At 44.1% G+C, this 27412-nt stretch overlaps 1 protein-coding gene across 1 annotated transcript in view; it reads right to left on the bottom strand.

Moving 5' to 3' along the window:
• The window catches only part of adarb2 (adenosine deaminase RNA specific B2 (inactive)), a 706833-nt gene that overhangs the window by 131693 nt on the left and 547728 nt on the right, over window positions 1-27412 (bottom strand). The window contains exon 5 of the mRNA XM_068051905.1: window positions 16347-16461. Within this exon, the coding sequence (XP_067908006.1) occupies window positions 16347-16461 (115 nt within the window). The remainder of the gene's footprint in view (window positions 1-16346; window positions 16462-27412) is intronic.

Genomic DNA, 27412 nt, shown 5'->3' with positions numbered 1-27412 from the left:
CTCCAGCTTCGATAGCCTACTTGCGATATTTAATTGGTCCCTCCCTCTGGCCACTATTTGGCCAATTCCGGGAAAGTCACTGGTGGGTGACTGTCGCCCATACAGTGCGGGGTTGTGACCCCATTTGACTCCAACATCGGGGTCCTGACACAAAAGGCAAAATCCTGTCCCACATTTCAGTTCATCTGGTCAGCCCTAGAGTTTAAACACAAAATACAAAGCTCAGTACCTATAATTCCTGAACTAATCTCTGTCCCACTCCCTCTCAAAATTATTGACGTTTTTCAGCCTTGATGGGGTTCCTGGGCATTCCATTCCAAACATTATCCACCCTCTCTGTTAGATAATTATATCTGATCTGTCTATTCCAATCTTTTCCTTGCTGTATTCTGCAGACTATCAACATGTCGTTTACCCTTTCACTGTTTTATTCTCCTTTCTTAGTTACATCACTTTACACTTGCAAACAATGAATTTAATTTCTCAGCCCAGCTTCTCACTCTATCTGGATCCCTCTTTGCCTGATTAGCATGCTCTTGATTGCTTGCAAGCCCAACCTTGGTGTCATAAGCAATTTTTGACAGTTATGTCTCCATCCCCGTATCTACATTATTGATCTCTAACATGAAAGGGAAAGGTCCAAACCGTAATTCATGGGGCACCCCACTTGTCACCCATGGCAGGTATCCGGTCCACCTGGGGAAGATTGCAAAGTGTCAACACAGCAATGACAGAAGTGAATAGCGCAAAGGAATTTTCTGTTCAAGGTCATGGTAGCGTGCCCATTGGCAGGCCTGTTCCAGTGCAGCATGAGCAAGAGAGGGTCTCTCAGAATCAGAGACCGTAGAGAGGTGCATAACTCACAGCAGGTTTACTCCCACAGAATCAACTACATGGCCAAGGTGGAGGACCAGTGCCAGAGCAGGCCTAGGTTTACCCAGGTAACTATAACTAAGTTGTCCAAACTTGGTCCAAGACGACTTACAGAGACAAGCATTAACAGCAGCATGGAAGATCACTTCTGACCTCAGCTGTTATGTCTCAGAGACCATCCAGGCACATATATGGGTCATCGCCGAACTTGGCCACATTGCTTGTTTGGCTTTTGGGGAAGGAAAGAATGGCAGTCAGCAAGTTGCAAGTGGAGTAAGGTTATTCAATGGTGTAGGGTTGCTGGTCAATGAAAATAAAAACAGAAAGTGCTGGTCACTGACCTGAAACATTAACTCTGCTTCTCTCTCCACAGATGCTGCCTGACTATTTCCAGCATTTTCTGTGTTTATTTCAGATTTCCAGCATCTGCAGTGTTTTGGTTTTATTTTAGTCATAGAGAGATACAGCACTGAAACAGGCCCTTCGGCCCACTGAGTCTGTGCCAACCAGCAACCACCCATCTATACTAATCCGACATTAATCCCATATTCCCTACCACATCCCCACAATTTTCCTACCACCGCTAGGGGCAATTTACAATGGCCAATTTACCTATCAATCTGCAAGTCTTTGGCTGTGGGAAGAAACCAGAGCACCCGGCAGGAACCCACACAGTCACAGGGAGAACTTGCAAACTCCACACAGGCAGTACCCAGAACTGAACCCAGGTCACTGGAGCTGTGAGGCTGCAGTGCTAACCACTGCACCGCCCTAGTGGTCAACATGTTTAGTGCATTTGGTTACTTGTCATGCCCCTCTCAATATTGATAGTGAGTATGCCATAATATTAAGTAGTTAATGAACAGCCACATGAAAGGGATAAAGAAGTCCCTTACCTACACCTGCAAGTAACTAACCATGATGGTATTGCTTTAGTGCTGGAGCTAGCACAGGATTAATTATTTTCGAAGGCAATACCTTTCTTTCATATGCCACTCACACTGCAATGAGTCCCTGCCAGTAGTCCTGAGTCTAATACTGCAGTTGGCGATATTTTTTTAAAAATTCATTCATGGGATGTGGGCATCACTGGCCAGGCCAGCATTTATTGCCCATCCCGAATTGCCCTTGAGAAGGTGGTGTGCGCTGCCTTCTTGAACCGCTGCAGTCCATTTGAGGTAGGTATACCCACAGTGCTGTTAAGAAGGGAGTTCCAGGATTTTGATCAAGCGACAGTGAAGGAACGGCAATATAGTTCCAAATCAGGATGGTGTGTGACTTGGAGGGGAACTTGCAGGTGGTGGTGTTCCCATGTATTTGCTGCCCTTGTCCTTCTTGTTGGTAGAGGTCGCGGGTTTGGAAGGTTCTGTCTAAGGACTAGATTAGATTAGATTAGAGACACAGCACTGAAACAGGCCCTTCGGCCCAACGAGTCTGTGCCGAACATCAACCACCCATTTATACTAATCCTACACTAATCCCATATTCCTACCAAACATCCCCACCTGTCCCTATATTTCCCTACCACCTACCTATACTAGTGACAATTTATAATGGCCAATTTACCCATCAACCTGCAAGTCTTTTGGTTTGTGGGAGGAAACCGGAGCACCCGGAGAAAACCCACGCAGACACAGGGAGAACTTGCAAACTCCACACAGGCAGTACCCAGAATCGAACCCGGGTCCCTGGAGCTGTGAGGCTGCGGTGCTAACCACTGCGCCACTGTGCCTTGGTGCATTGCTGCAGTGCATCTTGGTAGATGGTGCACACTGCTGCCACTGTGCGTCGATGGTGGAGAGAGTGAATGTTTGTAGATGGGGTGCCAATCAAGTGGGCTGCTTTGTCCTGGATGGTGTTGAGCTTCTTGAGTGTTGTTGGAGCTGCACCCATCCAGGCAAGTGGAGAGTATTCCATCACACTCCTGACTTGTGCCTTGTAGATAGTGGACAGGCTTTGGGGAGTCAGGAGGTGAGTTACTCGCCTCAGGATTCCTAACTTCTGACCTGCTCTTGTAGCCACGGTATTTATATGGCTACTCCAGTTCAGTTTCTGGTCAATGGTAGCCCCTAAGATGTTGATAGTGGAGGATTCAGCGATGGTAATGCTGTTGAATGTCAAGGGGAGATTGTTAGATTCTCTCTTGTTGGAGATGGACATTGCCTGGCACTTGTGTGGCGCGAATGTTACTTGCCACTTCTCAGCCCAAGCCTGGATGTGGTCCAGGTCTTGCTGCATTTCGATACGGACTGCTTCAGTATCTGAGGAGTCACAAATGGTGCTGAACATTGTGCAATCAGCGAACATCCCCACTTCCAACCTCATGATTGAAGGAAGGTCATTGATGAAGCAGCTGAAGATGGTTGGGCCTAGGACACTACCCTGAGGAACTCCTGCAGTGATGTCCTGGAGCTCAGATGATTGACCTCCAATAAACACAACCATCTTCCTGTGCGCTAGATATGGCTCCAGCCAGCGGAGGGTTTTCCCCCCGATTCCCATTGACCTCAGTTTTGCTAGGGCTCCTTGATGCCATACTCGGTCAAATGCTGCCTTAATGTCAAGGGCAGTCACTCTCATCTCACCTCTTGAGTTCAGCTCTTTTGTCCATGTTTGAACCAAGGCTGTAATGAGGTCAGGAGCTGAGTTGCCCTGGCGGAACTCAAACTGAGCGTCACTGAGCAGGTTATTGCTAAGCAAGTCCCACTTGATGGCACTGTTGATGACACCTTCCATCACTTTGCTGATGATTGAGAGTAGGCTGATGGGGTGGTAATTGGCCGGGTTGGACTTGTCCTGCTTATTGTGTACAGGACATACCTGGGCAATTTTCCACATTGCGGGGTAGATGCCAGTGTTGTAGCTGTACTGGAACAGCCTGGCTAGGGGCGCGACAAGTTCTGGAGCACAGGTCTTCAATACTATTGCCGGAATATTGTCAGGGCCCATAGCTTTTGCAGTATCCAATGCCTTCAGTCGTTTCTTGATATCACGCGTAGTGAATTGAATTGGCTTGGCTGAAGTCTGGCATCTGTGATGCTGGGGACTTCAAGAGGGGGCTGAGAAGGATCATCAACTCGGAACTTCTGGCTGAAGATTGTTGCAAATGCTTCAGCCTTATCTTTCGCACTGATGTGCTGGGCTCCCCCATCATTGAGGATGGGGATATTTGTGGAGCCACCTCCTCCAGTTAGTTGTTTAATTGTCCACCACCATTCACGGCTGGATGTGACAGGACTGCAGAGCTTAGATCTGATCCGTTGGTTATGGGACCGCTTAGCTCTGTCTATCGCATGCTGCTTACGCAGTTTGGCACGCAGATAGTCCTGTGTTGTAGCTTCACCAGGTTGACACCTCATTTTGAGGTATGCCTGGTGCTGCTCCTGGCATGCCCTCCTGAACTCTTCATTGAACCAGGGTTGGTCTCCTGGCTTGATGGTAATGGTAGTGTGGGGGATATGCTGGGACATGAGGTTACAGATTGTGGTTGAGTACAATTCTGCTGCTGCCGATGGCCCACAGCGCCTCATGGATGCCCAGTTTTGCAATGCTAGATCTGTTCGAAATCTATCCCATTTAGCACAGTGATAGTGCCACACAACACGATGGCCGGCATCCTCGATGTGAAGGCGGGACATCGTCTCCACAAGGACTGTGCGGTGGTCACTTCTACCAATACAGTCATGGACAGAAGCACCTGCGGCAGGCAGATTGGTGAGTATGAGGTCAAGTATGTTTTTCCTTCCTGTTGGTTCCCCCACCACCTGCCGCAGACCCAGTCTAGCAGCTATGTCCTTTAGGACTCGGCCAGCTCGTTCAGTAGTGGTGCTACCGAGCCACTCTTGGTGATGGACTTTGAAGTTCCCCACCCAGAATATATTTTGTGCCCTTGCCACCCTCAGTGCTTCCTCCAAGTGGTGTTCAACATGGAGGAGTACTGATTCATCAGCTGAGGGAGGGCAGTAGGTGGTAATTAGTAGGAGGTTACCTTGCCCATGTTTGACCTGATGCCATGAGACTTCATGGGGTCCGGAGTCGATGTTGAGGACTCCCAGGGCAACTCTCTCCCTACTGTATACCACTGTCCCGCCACCTCTGGTGGGTCTGTCCTGTGGTGGGACAAGACATACCCGGGGATGGTGATGGCAGTGTCTGGGACATTGTCTGTAAGGTATGATTCCGTGAGTATGACTATGTCAGGCTGCTGCTTGACTAGCCTGTGGGACAGCTCTCCCAACTTTGGCACAAGCCCCCAGATGTTAGTAAGGAGGACTTTGCAGGGTCGACAGGGCTGGATTTGCTGTTGTCGTTTCCGGTGCCTAGGTCGAAGCCGGGTGGTCCATCCGGTTTCATTCCTTTTTATTGACCTCTTAGCGGTTAGATACCACTGAGTGGCTTGCTAGCCATTTCAGAGGGCATGTAAGAGTTAACCACATTGCTGTGGGTCTGGAGTCACATGTAGGCCAGACCAGGTAAGGACAGCAGATTTCTTTCCCCAAAGGATATTAGTGAACCAGATGGGTTTTTACAACAATGGTTTCGTGGCCATTAGACTAGCTTTCAATTCCAGACTTATTAATTAAATTCAAATTCCCCCTTCTGCTGTGGTGGGATTCGAACCCATGTCCCCAGAGAAATACCCTGGGTCTCTGGGTTACTAGTCCAGTGATAATACCACTACACCACCGCCGATATAGAAATTACCACACAGAAACAGGCCATTCAATTCAACAAATCCATGTTGGGGATTATCTTTCACACAAGCAAATAGTTCTAATCACATATATCCACTCTGTTTCCTTCATCCTCCTGTCCAATCAACTCTTGAACGTAGACTTAGTTTCTGTCTCAGTCAGTAACCCTGGAAATGAATTCCACAGCCTTACAATTCTCTGTGTGAAATGGATTCCCCTGCTCTCTGTTCTAGATTTTTTTATATTTAATCTTGCATCTATGACTTCTCAACTACTGGAAACAGTCTGCTCCTTGACGATCCATAGAGGCTGGTGTTTTTTTAAATTCATTCTTGAAATGTGGGCGCTTGAGAAGGTGGTGTGGAACTGCATTCTTGAACTGCTGCAGTTTGTTCCAACTGTGTGGTTTACGAGGCCATTTCAAAGGGCAGTTAAAAGTCAACTGTAAGGATCTGGAGTCATATATCGGCCAGATGGCAGATTTCCTTCCATAAAGGACATTAGTGAACCAGGTGGGTTTTTACGTCAATCTGGTCGTTTCATGCTCACCATTACTGATACTCGCTTTTTATTCCAGATTCATTTACTTAACTGTATTAAATTCCATAGGTGCCACAATGGGATTGGAATTCATGTTCTTCTGACTGTTAGTCCAGGTCTCTGGACTACTAGTCCAGTAACATACCACTATATGATTGCACCCTGAACAGGGCTGTGGACATAAGTCTTAACATTTTAAATACAAATTTAACAGCTTAGAAGACAAAATCAAAGTCCACTGAACAGTTGGCCCTAATAGGAGAGATTAAATGCTGTGTCACGTTGATCCGTGCTCCATCTTTCCCATATCTGGTACTATTTTAAGTGTTTTGGCTGCTTTTACATAGGAACCCATTGTAAACAAACTTTCAGAGTTAACTGGACTAATTAAACATAGATTTATTATTAATTTAAGATACAATGCAGTTTCACCAATTTTCATTGTTTAATTGTTAACCTGATCAGTGCCGAATTGCATATTATCCGTTACCATGACAATTGGTAATGAGATAGTTGAGATAGTAGATGGCCCGAGGGTACTGATAATATTAATAATGCAGTTAGTATCAAAATGAGTATGCATAATATTAAGTTAAGGGATTTGTTAAACATTCAGGGGATGTTTTCCACTTTTAGAAACCAGGATATTAATGTCACTATACTTTGTTAATTTTAATGGCACAGAATAGAACTGCTAATGACTTTAGTTTCCAGTGGGTGATTATATTCTATAGGATTTCAGTAACCTAACTGACAGAAGCTTGGACATTCAGGATCTGCATGCAAGAATGCTCATTTTGTGCTTCTCCAGTGGCTTGACAACCACTAAGCTAGTCAAGTGATGACCAGCTCCAGAAAGCGGAAACTGAGATTGTTTTAATTTCATCAGGAAGGAGATGTACAGCTAACATTGCATTACCTTTCAACAGTTTACTGCTTATATGCTGATAAGTACCTGTGGGTGCATCTCCTCAGCTGGTGACTGCAGAACAGTACAGTAAACAGTTGTTGGTGAGTTGGATGCTTATTCTCCAGTGGAGTCTGCACTCTTTGACAGTCCTCCCTCACTAACAGCAGCACTGAACCAGTTAGTGTAACAATGACAGTAAAATCTATTTTGAACAAAAACTTCAGCTGGTCCATCATCAAATGAATATCCAGCTGAGAGGATCAACTACTTTCTACCTGACCATATTTTTCTCTGCAAGCTGTTACAAATTTTGGCTTTGCACAAGATATTCACTTGGGTTCAGCATCACAACACAACCTCCCACACAACATGACCCTGCATCCCCTTTGATCAGGAGTTTTCCCAATATCTAACCATTAGCATGACCTTGTGCTGTAACAATTAAATCCCTCGTTGAGTAACCTGCATACAGTAATCTCACATGCATTGTCAAGTTTGTTTCTCCTATCTACTGAAAGGTGGACTTGTGAACATTCTGGTGAGACAAAGCCTATTGTAAACTAACAATCAGATAATATTTTATGTATACAATATAAGTGAACATGAGACAGCTACTCTCACCTCTCCTCTGGTAGATGTGATGAATTAAGCCATTCCAGCATATTACTCTCAATTTCCTGTCTAGAATGTGTTAATGAACATCATTGTCTCAAACTGATGTGGTATGCTAGAAATATGAACCTGTAATACATGTTCCCACCACATGGCAGTTCTGTGGATTGCAAGCTGAATTTAACGTAATAGCAATATCTTAATTTAAAATATCCAAAATTCTTCCTGGGTTAAATCCAATTAAAGACCTTTAAAATTGCAGCAGGGCCTGATGAACCCATTCATACCCTGGTCTGAATCCTTAAAGAAGGAAACCACTGTCTTCAGGCGGGTGTTCTTGCTGCCTGCTCAGAAGAGCTGGTTAAGAATAAAATTGTCCTGACCTATAGGTAAGTCACTTGGCTGCTTCCCACTGTCTAGCCCTCTGGTTTTTGCCTCTCTTTTGTTGTGACTGAATTAAAGGGATTACTAGATGAAAATAAAACTTGTTTTTCCAGGGACTTTGATAACTTGTTTGTGTTTTTCTCCATAAGAACTTTTAACAGGAGCTTGATGAATGGATGAGAATATGCACTCATGATGTGACTCATTGATTATTTTAATGTATTGGAATTAGTTTTTAACGTATATATTTTACTTAAGTTAGACTTTTTGCAATAGGGTAATTTTTTGGTAATTATTCATATGTAATATACTAATGAATGAGAAATGTACCCAAAACAAATTTCTGTATGGCCAATAAATTGAAATTGAATTGAAATTGTCCCATTGTCTTAACCGAAGATAATGGAGGAGTGGAAAATGGTTTTAGATGCAAACTATTTCTAACTATAGAACCCAATGAAGAATATCTCCAATGACAGAACTCTCACTTTAAAATTAACTCATCATAAATCACGACCTGTGATTTTATTGAAAGGTATATTCATTCTTTTCTGTATAGTTATATTAAGTTGATTCTGTCTAGTTTTGTTCATTGTAAAATCTTAAACCATAAATGTACAGGTATGAGTTATCTAACCAATTTCTCCCACAAATTCCAGTGTGCAAATGGTTTTTGTTCATTCATGGGATTGAGTGTCGCTAGCAAGGCCAGCATTTGTTGCCCATCCCTAAATTGCCCTTGAGAAAGTGGTTGTGAGTTGCTTTCTTGAACCGCTGCAGTCCTTGGGGTGTAGGTACACCCACAGTGTAGGAAAGGAGTTCCAGGATTTTGACCCAACGACAGTGAAGGAATGATGATATAGTTTTAAGTCAGGATGGTGTGTGGCCTGGAGGAGAACTTGCAGGTGGTGGTTTTTCTATGCATCTGCAGCTCTTGTCCTTCTATATGGTAGAGGTTGCGGGTTTGGAAGGTGCTGTTGAAGGAGCCTTGGTGCGTTGCTGCAGTGCATCTTGTAGATGGTACACACTGCTGCCACTGTGTGCCAGTGGTGGAGGGAATGAATGCTTAAGATGGTGGATGGGGTGCCGATCAAGCGGGCTTGGATGATGTCGAGCTTTTTGAGTGTTGTTGGGGCTGCACTTATCCAGGCAAGTGGTGAGTATTCCATCACACTCCTGACTTGTGCCTTGTAGATGGTGGACAGGCTTTGGGGAGTCAGGAGGTGAGTTACTCGCCACAGGATTCTCAGCTTCTGACCTGCTCTTGTAGCCACATTATTTATGTGGCTGATCCAGTTAAAATCCTGCTCACTGGTGACCCCAGAATGCTGATTGTAGAGGTTTCAGCGATGGTAATGCTGTTGAATGTCCAGGGGAGATGGTTAGATTCTCTCTTATTGGAGATCGTCATTGCCTGGCACTTGTGTGGTACGAATCTTACTTGCCACTTATCAGCCCAAACCTGAACATTGTCCAGGTCTTGCTGCATGTATGCACAGACTGCTTCAGTATCTGAGAAGTTGCGAATGGTGCTGAACATTGTGCAATCATCAATGAACATCCCCACTCCTGACCTTATGATGGAGGGAAGGTCATTGATGAAGCAGCTGAAGATGTTTGGGCCCAGGACACTACCCTGAGGAACTTCTGCAGTGATGTCCTTGGGCTGAGATGATTGGCCTCTAACACCACAATCATCTCCCTTTTGTGCTAGGTATGGCTCCAGCCAGTGGAGAGTTTGCACCCCCCCCCCCCCCCCCCACTCCCCTCCTCACACCGATCTCCACTGACTTCAATTTTGCTAAGTCTCCTTAATGCCACAGTTGGTCAAATGCTGCTGTGATGTCAAGGGCAGTCACTCTCACCTCACCTCTTGAATTCAGCTCTTTCATCCATATGATGAAAGCCAAGGCTGTAATGAGGTCTGGAGCTGATTGGCCCTGGTGGAACCCAAACTGAGCATCGGTGAGTAGGTTGTTGCTGAGTAAGTGCCACTTGATAGCACTGTCAATGACACCTTCCATCCTTTTGCTAATGATCGAGAGTAGACTATTGGGGAGGTAATAGGCTGGATTGGATTTGTCCTGCTTTTTGTGGACAGGACATATCTCGGCAATTTTCCACATTGTCGGGTAGATACCGGTATTGTGGCTGTACTGGTGTTTGACTAGGGGCATGGCTAGTTCTGGATGTTGCTGGGGGCCAATAGCCTTTGCAGTATCCAGTGCCTTCAGCCGTTTCTTGATATCACATGAAGTGAATTGAATTGGCTGAAGACTGGCACCTGTGATGCTGGGGACGTCAGGAGGGGGCCGAGATGGATCATCCACTCGGCACCTCTAGCTGAAGATGGTTGCAAATGTTTCAGCCTTGTCCTTTGGACTGATGTGCTGGGCTCTCCCATCATTGAGGATGGGATATTTGTGGAGCCTCCTCTTCCAGTCAGTTGTTTAATTATCTACCACCATTCACAACTGGATGTGGCAGGACAGCAGAACTATGATCTGATTCGTTGGTTGTGGGATTGCTTAACTCTTGTCTATTTACAATTTTTGTACAATGAGTTTAGATAGCGGCACAACAAATAGCAACATTCATCAGTTACTGCAGCAACTGTTGTTGTCAGCCTGAGAGAACACTGAATAACAGATACATTTAACTGGAACTCAGTGGACTAGAGCTGTCTTCAGGCTGCCAAGTAGTGGAATTGTGCAAACAGCTATAGGTAAATAGTGCTGATTAATTACCAACACTAGAGACAGGAGAGACACGCTTGTCATTTCTGTGTTCTTGGATTATTGCATGCAGGGACACACAAGATTTGTGAAATGCAACTCAGTCAACTAGAATTTAGAACAACGACAATGAGTATCTTGTGATCGGATTCTTCTGTTGCTTGCGTCAAAGGAAAAATGCAAGCGTGCAGGTTCAAAATCCATCAAGTAATTCAGCGCTCAGAAGGAAATAAAATTCATCTTCTGTCAAAGAGTCTAAGGGTCTACAAAAAGAAAGACTTTGCTTATTTAGAGCCTCTGGGATAGAATCTGCTGATTTCCATTTCATCTAAGGAACTTTAACTCACTCTTTAGTTCTCACGATCGTTCTATAATACACTGACTTCTAACATGATCACAGATTTTTCTTACACCTAATAGAGACACCATATAAAACACATACTCCATGCCTCTTTTTTTTGACTCCCATGTAATGTAATTCATCTGTTTAACACCAGATTAACTGACTTCTTTACCATATAAACTTCCGGATAGAATAGTGGAGGCAAAAAACCCAGGAATAATTACTTTAAATTAAACTATGGGACTGAATTTTATGGGCCTCAAGGGACAGGAACGGAGATTACTGGGAGGGCCATAAAATTGCATGGGAAGGCTGGGGGGTGGGTGTTGGGGCAGAGTGCCAATCACCTTCCCAATGCCTCGGTATTTAGTCTGGGGTGGGGAAGACCATGGATGTCCTTCCCGCCCAGAGGCTAATTGAGGCCCTTAAGTGACCAATTAGTGGCCTCGTAAGGGCCTCTTCCCACCACCGCTAGTATTTTACCAGTGGCAGGGAAAGCCCCTGCCATGTGGGCAGGTCGCCCAGTTAAACAAGACAGCCTCACTGTGACCCACAGAGGGCCCCCAGCGGCAAAGGCCACCCCTCCGCAAACACCCCCCACCGCCCTCAATGATCACTCTCTCCCCCTCTTCATCAGGGCCTGCCGGATTGGCCCCGGTGAGTGCGCCACACTTACTGGGGCTCCAGCGCTGGTCCTGGTTTCGTGCATCCTGTAGAACCGGCAGTGGCAGTCTGGTGGCGCTGCTGTTACTGCAGTTAATTGGCTGCCTGCCGTGACATTCGGCTGGGGATCCAAAACAGGGCTAAGGTGGGGTTGCCACCTGCCTTCCAGCCCATTGCCATGACACCCACCGTCAGGGTAAAATTCAGCCCTGGGTGGGCAATTACAGGACAGAAGTACAAATTAGTGAAAGCTAATTTTAAGTTTGTATTTGGAAGTTCTTCTTCCCAATCTAACTGTACTCCCACTGTTTAATGTAAAGTAATGATTCTGGGTTAACATTTGCTCCACATGAGCTTCCTCCCACCTATCTTTATCTAACACTCTCAGCATAACATTCGATTTCTTTCCCTCTCCTATGCGTATCTAGATTTCCCTTAAATGTATCTATGCTTTTCGCCTCAGCTTTTCCTTGTGATAGCAAGTTCCATATTCTAAGCACTCTCTGGGTTAAGATGTTTTTCCTAAATTCCTCATCAGCTATATTAGTGATTATCTTATATATGTGGCCTTTAGTTTTGGTCTCCCCCTCAAGTGGAAACATCTTCTCTATATCTACCTATTATGAACAATAAAATGAACTTACGAAGTAAACCTGAAAGGGACATGTTTCTTGTAAACAAAATGGAGGACGAGGTCAGGTGACCTTTCCTTTTCTGCCAATACACATAGAATTACATGAACCCTGAGCTAATTTTCATGTCTGGCCAAGTCTTGGAGGCACAGTGGTGCAGTGGTTAGCACTGCAGCCTCGCAGCTCCAGCGACCCGGGTTCACTGCCTGTGCGGAGTTTGCAAGTTTTCCCTGTGTCTGCGTGGGTTTCCTCCGGGTGCTCCGGTTTCCTCCCACAGCCAAAGACTTGCAGGTTGATAAGTAAATTGGCCATTGTAAATTGCCCCTAGTGTAGGTAGGTGGTAGGAGAATTGTGGGGATGTGGTAGGGAATATGGGATTAATGTAGGATTAGTATAAATGGGTGGTTGATGGTCAGCAGAGACTCAGTGGGCCAAAGGGCCTGTTTCAGTGCTGTATCTCTCTAAGTCATTAAAATAAAAACAACCTTTCTGGACACATCCCTGAGAAATCAATAAAATACGAATGACCCTTTCTGTAGTAATGGCTGCTTCTCTCCAACTGATTGACAATACAGTCGCAGATTTTTGGAATCCAAACTAAAATTCCAAAGAATGGGTGTGAAAAGCCCTACTTTATCAAGGTGAGATGAGAATGAATGATACCCAGACTCCATTGTCTAACAATGTGCTCACCAACAGAAACCATTTATGAGGGCAATGGAAAGAGAAACTATGATCACATGACAGAAAATAGGTTTCTGATAAGGCACTTTAATACAGGTATATTCTGAGCAGCAAAAGGAGATCCATCTATGCCATTGAAGAGAAAGGATCCTGCCTAAGATTACCAGTTTTGAACTACACATAGGCAGAGACTGGAGTTTTGGCCTTGAACTGCCTACCTGAGAAATCATATCAGGACTTCACCATTGACCTTTGGCTGGAATATATGAAGACCAGTCTGCAACAGAGCATCCGTGTTTCTGAAGCTTCTAAGTCTTTCTTCAGTGAATAAGAGAAAAGATTATAGGCCTGCACTGTTTCAAGTCTTCACCCCAGAGAAAAGCAAGTTTAACAGAGAACTCTCAATTCATAAGACGTAATGCATGTTGGCCGGAATTTTACAGTGGGAGGACGGGAGCCGGACTCCGAAGTAAATGAAGGCAGGTAAGGGCCCTTAAATGGCCGTTAAGTGGCCACTTAAAGGTCTTGATTGGCCTCGCGCGGGAGGGCCGTTTCCCACCCCCCGCACCCCCTGCCGGACCTCCGTTAACTTGTTCGGAGGTGGAATCGGGGCGGGTAGGCCTCCTGGAGCCTGCTGCTCAATTTAACGCCACCCCCACGCCACCATCCGACCCGCTGGGGTGGCGTAAAATTCCGGCTGTTATCTTTATAATCTCTATCTTTTCTTGAGTTGTGTATTGGTATGAGTGAGAGAGTAGGTGTTGTTGCATATATTTCGGGTGTTGTATCATAAATATTTATTTTCCTTTTTAAACTTCCCAGAAAACCTGCCATTTGTCTGTCTTGACAATTAAAGCACTCGGGTTATAAAAACCTCGTTAAAAAAAAAATGCTGCCTGCGGTCAGTTGAGAGGTGGAAAAGGTTGGGGGCCATCTCTATCATCTCCGACCTGTCCATAACATTTTCAATTCATGAAGTACATCCTTTATATGTCATAGAGTCATTATGGCACAGACGGAAGCCATTTGGCCCATTGAGTCCGTGTCAGCTCTTTGTAGAGCAATCCAGCCAGTCCCATTCCCACAGTCTATCCCTGTAGCCCTGCCACTTTATTTCCCTTAAGTGCCCATCAGATTTCCTTTTGAAATCATTGATCGTCTCCACTTCCACCACCCTTGTAGGCAGCGAGTTCCTGGTCATATGTGTAGCACTTGCATCTGCAATTGTTCATCGCACTTGCATACTTTGTCTAACTCATTCATTTGTGGGATGTAGGCGTCACTGGCTAGGTCAGCATTTACTGCCCATCCCTAATTGCCCTTGAACTGAATAGTTTGCAAGGCCATTTCAGAGGGCATTTAAGAGTCAACCACATTGCTGTGGGTCTGGAGTCACAAGTAGGTCAGACCATGTAAGGCCAGCAGATTTCCTTCCCAACAATTAACAATGGTTTCATGGTCACCATTAGACTAATTTTTAATTCTGGACTTATTAATTGAATTCAAATTTTACTATCTGTCGTGGTGAGATTTGAACACATGTCCCCAGAGCAATAGCCTGGGCTCTGGATTACTAGTCCAGTGACATTACCACTACGCCACTACCTCCTCAGCAATTTCTGAGCTTCCTCTCCTGATTCTGCTGGTCCTCTTAGTTTGGTATCATTTGCAAATTTGGCCACTTTACACTGAGTTTCTGAATCCAAGTCTTTTACGCAAGTTAGATACAGTAGTTGCCCCAGGACTAAGCCCATGCAGTATCCCAACCCCACTCAGACATAACTCCTCCAATGAGCACTTGTTGGTTTCCAATCTTCAGTCATTCATAACCATTTCCAAGGTCTCTAATCTTCAGATCTTTGAGTTCAGTAGCCTTTCATGTGGAACTTTATCAAAAACCTTTGGGAAGTCAAGGTACACCGTATGAAAGGGAATCCCACAGTTCAGAAGGTTGAGTAGGCAGGATTTTCCCCTTCTGAATCCATGCTGACTGCTGTTAAGTCGGTTGTTGACATACAAGTGATCCTGTACAAGTTTAGTCCTGATAATTGATTCCATTATGCTACACGTAATGAAAGCAAGATTAATGGGTTTGTAGTTGCCTTTGTCTGCTTTGTTACCCTTTTTGAATAAGGGCACAATGTTAGCCATCACATTTACATAAAAAAACACTGATTTTCCTTAGGATGGATTTGTTTGTAGACAGTGTCCTGTTCATGTCTTCCTTTTTGAATACTTAGAGAAAGTATTCATCAGAATATTTACTATTTTGGGCTCATCCACAATTTCAAACCCATTTACATCTTTTTATGATCTTCACTCTCCTCTAACTGGGCTCATGGTGTTGTGGCACTGTTATGCTATCCAGCCATGACCCCTGTTTCTCATACATTTCATTCTCAGACTGCAAAGCTGATCAAGAATGACAGTGATTGCATTAACATAAGAATGTTATAGTGAAAAGCTAACTGGAAGCACATCATTAAATTTTACAGTTAAATTACTATAAGCTAAAAATAAACAAGCAAATCATATCAAACTTCAACATTCTTATTCCACTATTCAAGAATTTACCAGATCTCAATACTAATACACGAGAGAGATGGTCATCCCAGGATCTGGAGGTGGGCTCTAAGTTTTGGAAATTATGGGATAGGTGCTCATCAATGCAAACTTATATCACTTGTTTGAGTTATAGATGACTGATGATGGATAACAAAGAAGATCTATTGATTAACCCTTGATGTCTCCCTAAATTGGCACTGCCTTGTCACAAATTGCTGGACAATTTGTACACTAATAACCACATATGTATTACACTTGCGTGTTATTTTTCCAGCAAATCCTGGCCCACTTCTTTCAACATGGGGCCCCTTTTCTGATAACTGTATTTGTTGTTTGTGAATTTAGATGTTTGTCAGAGATAATCTATAAATTCTAATAAAATCTACTTTGGTTCATTTGGCAATATCTTTTTAATTTAATCTAAAAGATCATTTATCGAAAAATATTTTGGTAGTATTTGATATTTCAGACATCTACATTTATTTACAGCATGCCACAACTGTGAAATGTTAAAATAATACTTCAAAGCTCCGCAGCCAGCTGAAAAGGAATAGCATATTCTTCAAATAAGAAGTCTCTCAGAAAATAGACTAGACAATAAAAATACATTAAGCAGCTTTGTTGACTAAAAGAAAAAGAAAGGAAGAGTCCTCCAGGGTACCACATTTTGTATTAAAGAAAAATAGCCCTCAGGGTTTAGACTTGCCTTACCTCTGGTCATTACGATTCCTGCCAGCACCTTATGTCGCGCATGTGAGGAGGTCAAATTGTCTGTCAGCTCTTTGAATTTCTCTGTGACCATCTGGAATACTGCATCAGCAAACTCCTGAAAGACACAGATACATTTTATTGTTGTGAGGCTGTTTTTGCGTGATCTTATATTGTCCTCTGTGGTATGAATACTGAAGGCCAACAGTTCCACAGGTCCTCCCTTCCTGAACAATTATTGAGATAAAAAGAAACCGTGATTTTTGTTTCTGTGTTAAATGCTGGTTAATTTCACTTACTGATTGAGTCATTTTCTACCTTGTACAGCAAGGCAATGTGTCTTGTCCATTTAGTGTGAAATACCAGCACATTCCTTCCCTATTCATTTGTTATTTCTCTATCTTCACTGTTGTCTCCAGTTACATGCTATGGCCTTCTCTTCATCTTTCTAATACACTTTTTATACAACATGCAAATTTTAAATCCTTTCAATGATTCATTTGTTCAGGTTAAAGTAGAAATACGTAAAGTTGAATTTGGCAATTATTGCATATCCTCAGGTACAAATTTGTATTTTTCTCTGTGTTTCTGAGAGTAAGAAGTGGTGAATAATGCTGTCTTTAGTCTGGTGTTACCACTATTTCATAATATTAGTACATTTTACAATTCTCATTATATTCATCTCTGATAGTTTTTAATCATATATATATTGAATAGAAGTCAAGTGATTTTGACACATTTATATGGCAAATCTAGATTTTTGAGACTAATGTAGAATCATGAGTATGTGCATACGTTTGTAGACATTTTAAAAATTCCTTGGGTTATCAATTCCAGCAAATAAATAAAAGCAAAAGGTTGTCTTAACATTTGAAATGTATTCACTATCTTTAAGACCAAAACCATTAAAAGATGAGAATTTCTCAATTTCTTTCTACAAATCAAATTGTAAAAGGGGTTCTGATGAGAGGTTACAGACCTGAAACGTTAACTTTCCTCCTCTCTCCACAGATGCTGCTGAGTATTTCCAGCATCTGCAGTATTTTGCTTTTATTTATGTAAAAGGGGATTGTTTTACAGTGGTTGCCTGTAACATCTTGCCCGTGATGATATGGTGCACTAACTGCTGCTCTGTACTTTCAACATTATCTTTAAATGTTCTCTAATGGAACATCACATGTTGCCTAAAAACCAATTAAGGCTGTTATTTAGAGCAGATCTCATCTGAATGTCAAACAGGCATTGCCTGTATTATTGGAGGCACTGAACAAATGCTGCCTAAATCAGGTTCGATGTGGCTTTAATCCCTCCTACAATCTCACACCAATTATGCAAATATGTTTACATGAATTTATCATTCATCTGTGAATCATTCAACTATCATTAATAATGATCACGCATGGTTTAATGGTTTGATTAATATTTGAACTTTGAAAAGACAAATACAATGCAAGGGATTTAAAAGAACACTGCAATCTATATATTTATTAAAGTCCTGCATTTTGTCTGTCGCATGCCAGGTGTCATACTTGCAAGTCAATTTTTAGTGCACAAATTTCTTTGATGCAATTATATGATTGACAGCAGGACTGGCCATTTACAGGATATGCTAGGATTTCCTAATTCTAGTCCCAGCCCTCTTTCTGCATTCCTGGAAAAATAATGAAAACAAAACCACTTTTAGGAGCCAAAATTATTTGTTTTTAATAAAACATCAAAACAAGACAAACTTTATAAAGCACAAACTCTGATGTTTTCTCCTGAAGTAACTTTGTTGAAAAGGGGTAACAGAAGTTAAATGAATGCAAGATAAAATGCTGATCATATGTAACCTCTTAATAAAAAGTTCTATAACTAAACTTAATAGCTTTGGCTATTGCATGGTGGTTCTAGACAGAATTAAAGTGCTCAAAATTATGGATGGTATATACCAGTGGGTGCTAAACATAGAAAATAGGAGCAGGAGTAGGCCATTCGGCCCTTCGAGCCTGCTCCACCATTCATTATGATCATGGCTGATCATCCAACTCAGTAACCTGTTCCCGCTTTCGCCCCATACCCTTTGATCCCTTTAGACCCAAGAGCTATATCTATCTCCTTCTTGAAAACATACAATGTTTTGGCCTCAACTGCTTTCTGTGGTAGCGAATTCCACAGGCTCACCACTTTCTGGGTGAAGAAATTTCTCATCTCAGTCCTGAAAGGTTTACCCCGTATCCTTAGACTATGACCCCTGGTTCTGGACTCCCCCCACCATCGGGAACATCCCTCCTGCATCTACCCTGTCAAGTCCTGTTCGAATTTTATAGGTTTCCATGAGATCCCCCCTCACTCTTCTGAACTCCAGCGAATATAAGCCCAACCGACTCAATCTCTCCTCATACATCAGACCCGCCATCCCAGGAATCAGTCTGGTAAACCTTTGCTGCGCTCCCTCTATAGCAAGAACATCCTTCCTCAGATAAGGAGACCAAAACTGCACACAATATTCCAGGTGTGGTCTCACCCAAGGACCTGTATAATTGCAGCAAGACATCCCTGCTTCTGTACTCGAATCCTCTCGCTATGAAGGCCAACATACCATTTGCCTTTTTTACTGCCTGTTGCACCTGCATGCTTACCTTCAGCGACTGGTGTATGAGAACACTAAGTTGCACTAGGAACAAAATCTAGAAAATGCCAATGGCAATTCTGAGAGTCAATACCACAGAGAATGTCCCATTGGATTGGAAACACCTCAACATGTTTCAAAGATTAACTGGAGGCCAATCAGCCTCACATTGATAACCCAGTTAACTCGGTCCCAGGAGAGGCAGATACTGCCAGCCCATCTTTTTTGACAAATTTACATGGGAAAGTCTTATAACCCAGTGTTAGTCTTCCAGAAAGCTTGCAGTAAAGTCCTGTATGAAAGGCTGCTACACTGACTTAAAGCTGTGCCTACCATAGGTAAAACCTGAAGGTGAATAAGGAATTGGATGGAAGAGAACAAGTCAGTAGTTACTAGTCAAGGAATATATTGGGAGATGTACTGAATGGAGTAACCCAGGGACTGATGTTGTTCCCCCTATTGTTTGTAACCGCATCCTTGTTTTCAAATCCCTCCGTGGCCTCGCCGCACAACACCCACCCCCCACCCCATCTCTGTAACAATCTCCAGCCCTAGAACCCTCCAAGATCTCTGCACTCCTCCAATTCTGGCTTCTTGTATATCCCCAATTTTAGTTGCCCCATCATTGGTGGCAGTGCCTTCAACTTCCTTGACCTTAAGCTCTGGAATTCCCTCCCTAAATCTCTCTGCCTCGCTACTTCTCTCTCATCCTTTAAGATGCTCCTTAAAACCTACCTCCGTGACCAACTTTCTGGTCATTTGTCCAGATATTTCCTTACATGGCTTGGTGTCAAATTTTGTTTGATAACACTCCTGTGATGCACCTTGAGATGTTTTACTACATCAAAGATGCTATTTAAATGCTCTTTGTGGTTGCACTTGTTGTTGCTAATAAATGCTGTGGAATGCAGATTGATCAGATAAAATGAGAGGGCCAAAATAAAGTCTGATAGATCAGCTAAGGAACTACAGAAAGGCCTAAACAGAGTGGGAAGAACCATGGAAAATGACATTCGGTACAGATAAGTACAAGTTCCTACACATTGGCGTAAAATAAATAGGAAATACTTATTTAATGAATAGTGTTGAACTGGCTTGGGCATGGCAAATGTTGTGTCTAATATCACTCCCAGATCTCTTCCAACCTCTTCTGAAGCCAGTTTATGATTTACCACAGTGACGCCTTGAAATTAGGCTCGGTTGATATTAGCATATGATTGTTCACTTGAAATTCCTTTGCCTGCTATTTCAAGGAAGCTGTTGATCTAGTTGGAATAATCAGGTTAACCCCTCTATTAAATGGCAGGTAAAAAAAAATTAGCTTAATGCGTTAAGTACTCCTACGCTAATATACAAGGAGCCTAATTCAAAGTATAAGAGTTGACTTGGTGATATATTACAGAGCCTGTCCATGATTGCCTCCTTTGCTAAATCAGGGTATTTATGAGAGTTAAATGGCACAGAATAATTTGACCCTTTGATGAAGGCTCTTCCCAGCTATTATGAGGCAATCCTATCATCTGTCTTTTTTATTTTTGGACTTGGCTCAAAATATTCCCAGCCAAGCATTAAACCAGATAAAGCAGAATGTCTTAATTTTATTCTGAAGATATTCAGAGAGTTGGTCTTTGAATTACCCTGCATTGACTCTGGACTTCTGTATGGAACAGTATTCTCTTCATAATCACATTCTAAGGATTCCTTCCTTGGATTGTCTGCTACAACATAGCTGTGATAGAATTTGGACATCCTTCTCCCCAACCCAGCTTTGTTTGACCACATCTCTGTCACTCAGATGTGACAGCATTTCAAAACACATGTCACTATGGAAATACACTTCTGCAGCATCTTAGGATTTGCATTGTACTTACAGTCTTGCAAGCCATTATATTTCAAACCGCGTAACAGAACTATGTGCAAACAAAACTCCAGGATGTTTACATACAAATCTTGCATATCTAGTTTTTTCAAAACAACTTCTTTTTCCCTGGATATCCTGGGGGAAGTGATGTTATTTTATTACAATTTTCATAATTCTTGCTATCTTGCTTCAGTTCTGTTGCCTTCTAAGCTTTGAAAGTTGTCTGAAATGTAAATTAAGAACGCAACTCCAGATTCTTAACAATGGCAGGTCACAGTGCAGCAAATCTGGTCTCTGTGATGTTATTTTATTACAATTTTCATAATTCTTGCTATCTTGAGCAAGTTTTAACAATTTCCCACGTTGTCTCTAAGGGCTGCTGTTTGTGCGACATGATAGCGGTGAGAATAGAGCCAGGCGGTGCTATAATTGATGACTGTATGGCCCAGGAGACACTGTTGATTACAAAGAGTCACTTGAAATAATGCACAGCTAGCTGACTGAAGGAAGAAATTTCAGTTGCTTATGAGACTTGTTTGTTTTTGTTTGGAAACTCAACATGAATAATCACATTAATCTGCATAATCGTCATTCGAACACCTTTCTTGTGACACTAATTACTCGCTTTGATTGCCTTTAGCTTAGTGTGATATTAGGTGCCTGGTTGCTCACCTGTTTTGCTGCTAGCACTTACACACTTTCCTAGGCTGTGATGTGTGGATGGGATTTTTATATTACTGTTTGTGATATTAGCACACAGCTTAACACAACTGCATGGCAATTTTAACAGAGGCATGTGAAATAAGATTCCAATATGACATAGTTTATGCCACTTTAGTTAGACAGGGTAAATATGGCATATAAATCAGCTTCAAACAGCTATATCTAGATGAAATCCATTGGGGTGAGTATACCCGCCCAGCAGAAACTAGGCTGTGTGCAGTTAAAATGTCCTGCGTGATTTACCAACCGATCTGCTGCCTGCTTTGTGTCAATCCCAATTTTAACTGCTCACCTCAGCAGGCGGCAGAGACACCCATCTGAAGCAGGCTTCTTTAAACAGGCTGATCAGGGTCCGATGACACCATGACCTAAGCGGGGAAGCTGCTGTGGCTTTCTTGCTAAGTGGACAGAATGAGAAGAGGATCCGGGAGCAGAACAGGTCACTTAAAGTAAGTATTTTTGCTTTCCTTGTGAGGCCAGGAGGAATAGGAGTATTCTTCTAGACAGTAGCACCACTACTGACCGAGCCCTAAAGGACATAGCTGCTAGACTGGGTCTGCGGCAGGTGGTGGGGGAACCAACACGAGGGAAGAACATACTTGACCTCGTCCTCACCAATCTGCCTGCCGCAGATGCTTCTGTCCATGACACAGTTCTTGTGGAGATGAAGTCCCGCCTTCACATTGAGGATACTGTCCATCGTGTTGTGTGGTACTATCACCGTGCTAAATGGAATAGATTTCGAACAGATTTAGCAATGCAAAACTGGGCATCCATGAGGCGCTGTGGGCCAGCAGCAGCAGCAGAATTGTACTCAACCACAATCTGCAACCTCATGGCCCGGCATATCCCCCACTCTACCATTACCATCAAGCCAGGAGACCAACCCTGGTTCAATGAAGAGTTCAGGAGGGCATGCCAGGAGCAGCACCAGGCATATCTCAAAATGAGGTGTCAACCTGGTGAAGCTACAACCCAGGACTACTTGCATGCCAAACTGCGTAAGCAGCATGCGATAGAAAGAGCTAAGTGATCCCATAACCAACGGATCAGATCTAAGCTCTGCAGTCCTGCCACATCCAGCCGTGAATGGTGGTGCATAATTAAACAACTAACTGGAGGAGGTGGCTCCACAAATATCCCCATCCTTAATGATGGGGGAGCCCAGCACATCAATGCGAAAGATAAGGCTGAAGCATTTGCAACAATCTTCAGCCAGAAGTGCAGAGTGGATGATCCATCTCGGCCTCCTCCTGAAGCTATGGGACCTGACAATATTCCGGCAATAGTACTGAAGACCTGTGCTCCAGAATTTGAAGTGCCCCTAGCCAAGCTGCTCCAGTACAGCTACAACACTGGCATCTACCCTGCAATGTGGAAAATTGCCCTGTACACAAAAAGCAGGACAAGTGCAACCCAGCCAACTACTGCCCCATCAGCCTACTCTCAATCATCAGTAAAGTGATGGAAGGTGTGATCAACAGTGCCATCAAGCGGCACTTGCTTAGCAATAACCTGCTCAGTGACGCTCAGTTTGGGTTCCACCAGGGCCACTCAGCTCCTGACCTCATTACAGCCTTGGTTCGAACATGGACAAAAGAGCTGAACTCAAGAGGTGAGGTGAGAGTGACTGCCCTTGACATCAAGGCAGCATTTGACCGAGTATGGCATCAAGGAGCCCTAGCAAAACTGAGGTCAATGGGAATCAGGGGGGAAACCCTCCGCTGGCTGGTGTCATACCTAGCACAAAGGAAGATGGTTGTGGTTGTTGGAGGTCAATCATCTGAGGGGTTCCTCAGGGTAGTGTCCTAGGCCCAACCATTTTCAGCTGCTTCATCAATGACCTTCCCTCAATCATAAGGGCAGAAGTGGGGATGTTCGCTGATGATTGCACAATGTTCAGTACCATTCGTGACTCCTCAGAGACTGAAGCAGTCAGTGTAGAAATGCAGCAAGACCTGGACAATATTCAGGCTTGGGCTGAGGAGTGGCAAGTAACATACGTGCCACACAAGTGTCAGGCAATGACCATCTCCAACAAGAGAGAATCTAACCATCTCCCCTTGACGTTCAAAGGCATTACCATCGCTGAATCCCCCACTATCAACATCCTAGGGGCTACCATTGACCAGAAACTGAACTGGAGTAGCCACATAAATACCGTGGCTACAAGAGCAGGTCAGAGGCTAGGTATCCTGAGGCGAGTAACTCACCTCCTGACTCCCCAAAGCCTGTCCACCATCTACAAGACACAAGTCAGGAGTGTGATGGAATACTCTCCACTTGCCTGGATGGGTACAGCTCCAACAACACTCAAGAAGCTCGACACCATCCAGGACAAAGCAGCCCGCTTGATTGGCACCCCATCTATAAACATTCACTCCCTCCACCACCGACGCACAGTGGCAGCAGTGTGTACCATCTACAGGATGCACTGCAGCAATGCACCAAGGCTCCTTAGACAGCATCTTCCAAACCCGCGACCTCTACCAACTAGAAGGACAAGGGCAGCACATACATGGGAACACCACCACCTGCAAGTTCCCCTCCAAGTCACACACCATCCTGACTTGGAACTATATCGCCGTTCCTTCGCTGGGTCAAAATCCTGGAACTCACTTCCTAACAGCACTGTGGGTGTACCTACCCCAAATGGACTGCAGCCGTTCAAGAATGCAGCTCGCCACCACCTTCTCAAGGGCAATTAGGGATGCCCACATCCCATGAATGAATTAAAAAAAAGAAGAGAACTTTTAGGCCAACCATCAGGAAGACCGCCCCCCCCCTCAAGTCTAAATCAGGGGACACGATCACTGACCAACGCAAGCAAATGGACCGCTGGGTGGAGCACTACCTAGAACTGTACTCCAGGGAAAATGTTGCCACTGATACCGCCCTCAATGCAGCCCAGTCTCTGCCAGTCATGGATGAGCTGGACGAACAGCCAACAAAATCGCAACAGTGATGCCATTGATTCTCTAGCCAGTGAAAAAGCCCCTGGAAAGGACGGCATTACCTCTGAAATAACCAGGAGTGCCAAGCCTGCTATACTGTCAGCACTCCATGAGCTGCTTTGCCTGTGCTGGGAAGAGGGAGCAGTACCACAGGACATGCGCGATGCCAATATCATCACCCTCTATAAGAACAAGGGTGACCGCGGTGACTGCAACAACTACTGTGGAATCTCCCTGCTCTGCATAGTGGGGAAAGTCTTCGCTCGAGTCATTTTAAACAGACTCCAGAAGCTGGCTGAGCGTGTCTACCCTGAGGCACAGTGCGGCTTTCGAGCAGAGAGATCCGCCATTAACATGCTGTTCTCCCTTCGCCAGCTACAGGAGAAATGCCGCGAACAACAGATGCTCCTCTACGTTGCTTTTATAGATCTCACCAAAGCCTTTGACCTCATCAGCAGATGTGGTCTCTTCAGACTACAAGCAAAGATCGGATGTCCACCAAAGCTATTAAGTATCATCACCTCATTCCATGACAATATGAAAGGCACAATACAGCATAGTGGTGCCTCATCAGACCCCTTTCCTATCCTGAGTGGCATGAAACAGGGCTGTGTTCTTGCACCTACACTGTTTGGGATCTTCTTCTCACTGCTGTTCTCACCTGCGTTCAAGTCTTCAGAAGAAGGAATTTTCCTCCACACAAGATCAGATGGCAGGTTGTTCAACCTCGCCCGTCTTCGAGCGAAGACCAAACTATGGAAGGTTCTCCTCTGGGAACTCCTCTTTGCTGACGATGCTGCATTAACATCCCACACAGAAGAGTGTCTGCAGAGACTCAGCGACAGGATTGTGGCTGCCTGCAATGAATTTGGCCTAATCATCAGCCTCAAGAAAACGAACATCATGGGACAGATCAGAAATGCTCCATCCATCAATATTGGCGACCACGCTCTGGAAGTGGTTCAAGAGTTCTCCTACCTCGGCTCAACTATCACCAGCAACCTGTCTCTCGATGCAGAAATCAACAAGCGCATGGGAAAGGCATCCGCTGCTATGTCCAGACTGGCCAAGAGGGTGTGGGAAAATGGCGCACTGACATGGAACACAAAAGCCCGGGTGTTTCAAGCCTGTGTCCTTAATACCTTGCTTTACGGCAGCGAGGCCTGGACAACTTATGTCAGCCAAGAGCGACATCTCAACTCATTCCATCTTCACTGCCTCCGGAGAATCCTTGGCATCAGGTGGCAGGACCGTATCTCCAACACAGAAGCCCTTGAGGCAGCCAACATCCCCAGCATATACATCCTCCTAAGCCAGCGGCGCTTGAGATGGCGTGGCCATGTGAGCCGCATGGAAGATGGCAGGATCCCCAAGGATGCATTGTACAGCGAGCTCGTCACTGGTATCAGACCCTCCAGCCGTCCATGTCTCCGCTTTAAAGACGTCTACAAACGCGACATGAAGTCCTATGACATTGACCACAAGTCGTGGGAGTCAGTTGCCAGTGATTGCCAGAGCTGGTGGACAGCCATAAAAACAGGACTAAACAGTGGCGAGTCAAAGAGACTTAACACTTGGCAGTAAAAAAGACAGAAGCGCAAGGCGAGAGCCAACTGTGTAACAGCCCCGACAACCAATTTTATCTGCAGTGCCTGTGAAAGAGTCTGTCACTTTAGAATTGGCCTTTATAGCCACTCCAGGTGCTGCTTCACAAACCACTGACCACCTCTACCCTTTGTATCTCGAGACAAAGAGGCCAAAGAAAAGAACAGAACATGGTGGCAGGCTGAACCACAACAGAAGGAAGCAGCAGGGAGCACGGTTTCTTTTTGAAATTTAGTTGGTCATGGACACATTGCAGTTCAAAAGATAGCGGCTTGCAAAATTGTTTTGATGAGCAAAAGGGATCTGCAGAATGAATCTTGTAACTGAGGTATTGAGGAAGCTTAGTATTGAAGCATTTTAAAAAGTAGACTTCTTGACCTTCGACTGTTCTCTTGACGACAGGGCAGTGTTTAAGCTTAAAGGGGATTGTTGCTGCATTGGCAAATTTTCAGGCAAACTGAATTCCTGTTGCTGTGAGGAATAGCCTGAACCAGAAGCGCATCATATTAAAAGTGCATTGCACTGTCTGCTGGAGGTTATAGCGGAGATGGAGAGGTTTGTGTTATGTTTGCTTTCAATGCCAATCTGATCAAATGCATGCACATTGCATACTCCATATATTTCAGTCTGTCTGCACTGCTGGGGCCACTAAGGAAATTTAGCAAAAAGCAAACTGTCAGAAATCGGTAAAAATGTTCTCAAGCACATAATTCATGAATAAATACCTCTCAAAAATTATGAGGCATAACTGATGAAAAGTTATAAGTATAGAAGCATTGGGAGTTATGAAGAAAGCCTTCTCTTGCCTCTGTACTATCCACTGGACTGCTCAGCTAATGCCTTGACTTTCCAGAGGGTGGTGAACAAGGCTCAGATGTGTCATTATGAAATTTTACTGTTACGAGTATTTGACTGGGCTTAACAAGTTAGGAGTAATTTTCTAAATGTGTGCTTCCGATCAGTGACCTCATCTGTTAGAAACACACAATGAAAATATCCGATGTCTATAATTTTCCAGAACATTTGTCAGGAGGGTCGTGGGGGGTGCGAGTTTGCTTGATGGGCAAGTGGAAGGGGGTAAATTCGCAGGGGTTGGTGATGGGGTGGCAGTTTGCAAGCACAGGGTGCAGGGGTGGTCAAATGTGGCTTTTTGAGGAGGGGGGTGAGGTTGGCAGTTTAGAAAGTGAAGCGGATGATATCGAAGGAGAGACAACCATTGACAATGTCAGCAAGCATCCTCATGTTTATATCACTTCACGTCATTGTGCGCCCCCCATCTCGATCTCTTCCAGCTCTACAACCTTTTGAGAAATCT

The sequence above is a fragment of the Heterodontus francisci genome, chromosome 2 (genome assembly GCF_036365525.1).
Source record: "Heterodontus francisci isolate sHetFra1 chromosome 2, sHetFra1.hap1, whole genome shotgun sequence".
Taxonomy (NCBI): Eukaryota; Metazoa; Chordata; class Chondrichthyes; order Heterodontiformes; family Heterodontidae; genus Heterodontus; species Heterodontus francisci.
This window is presented reverse-complemented; position numbering and strand designations above follow the sequence as displayed.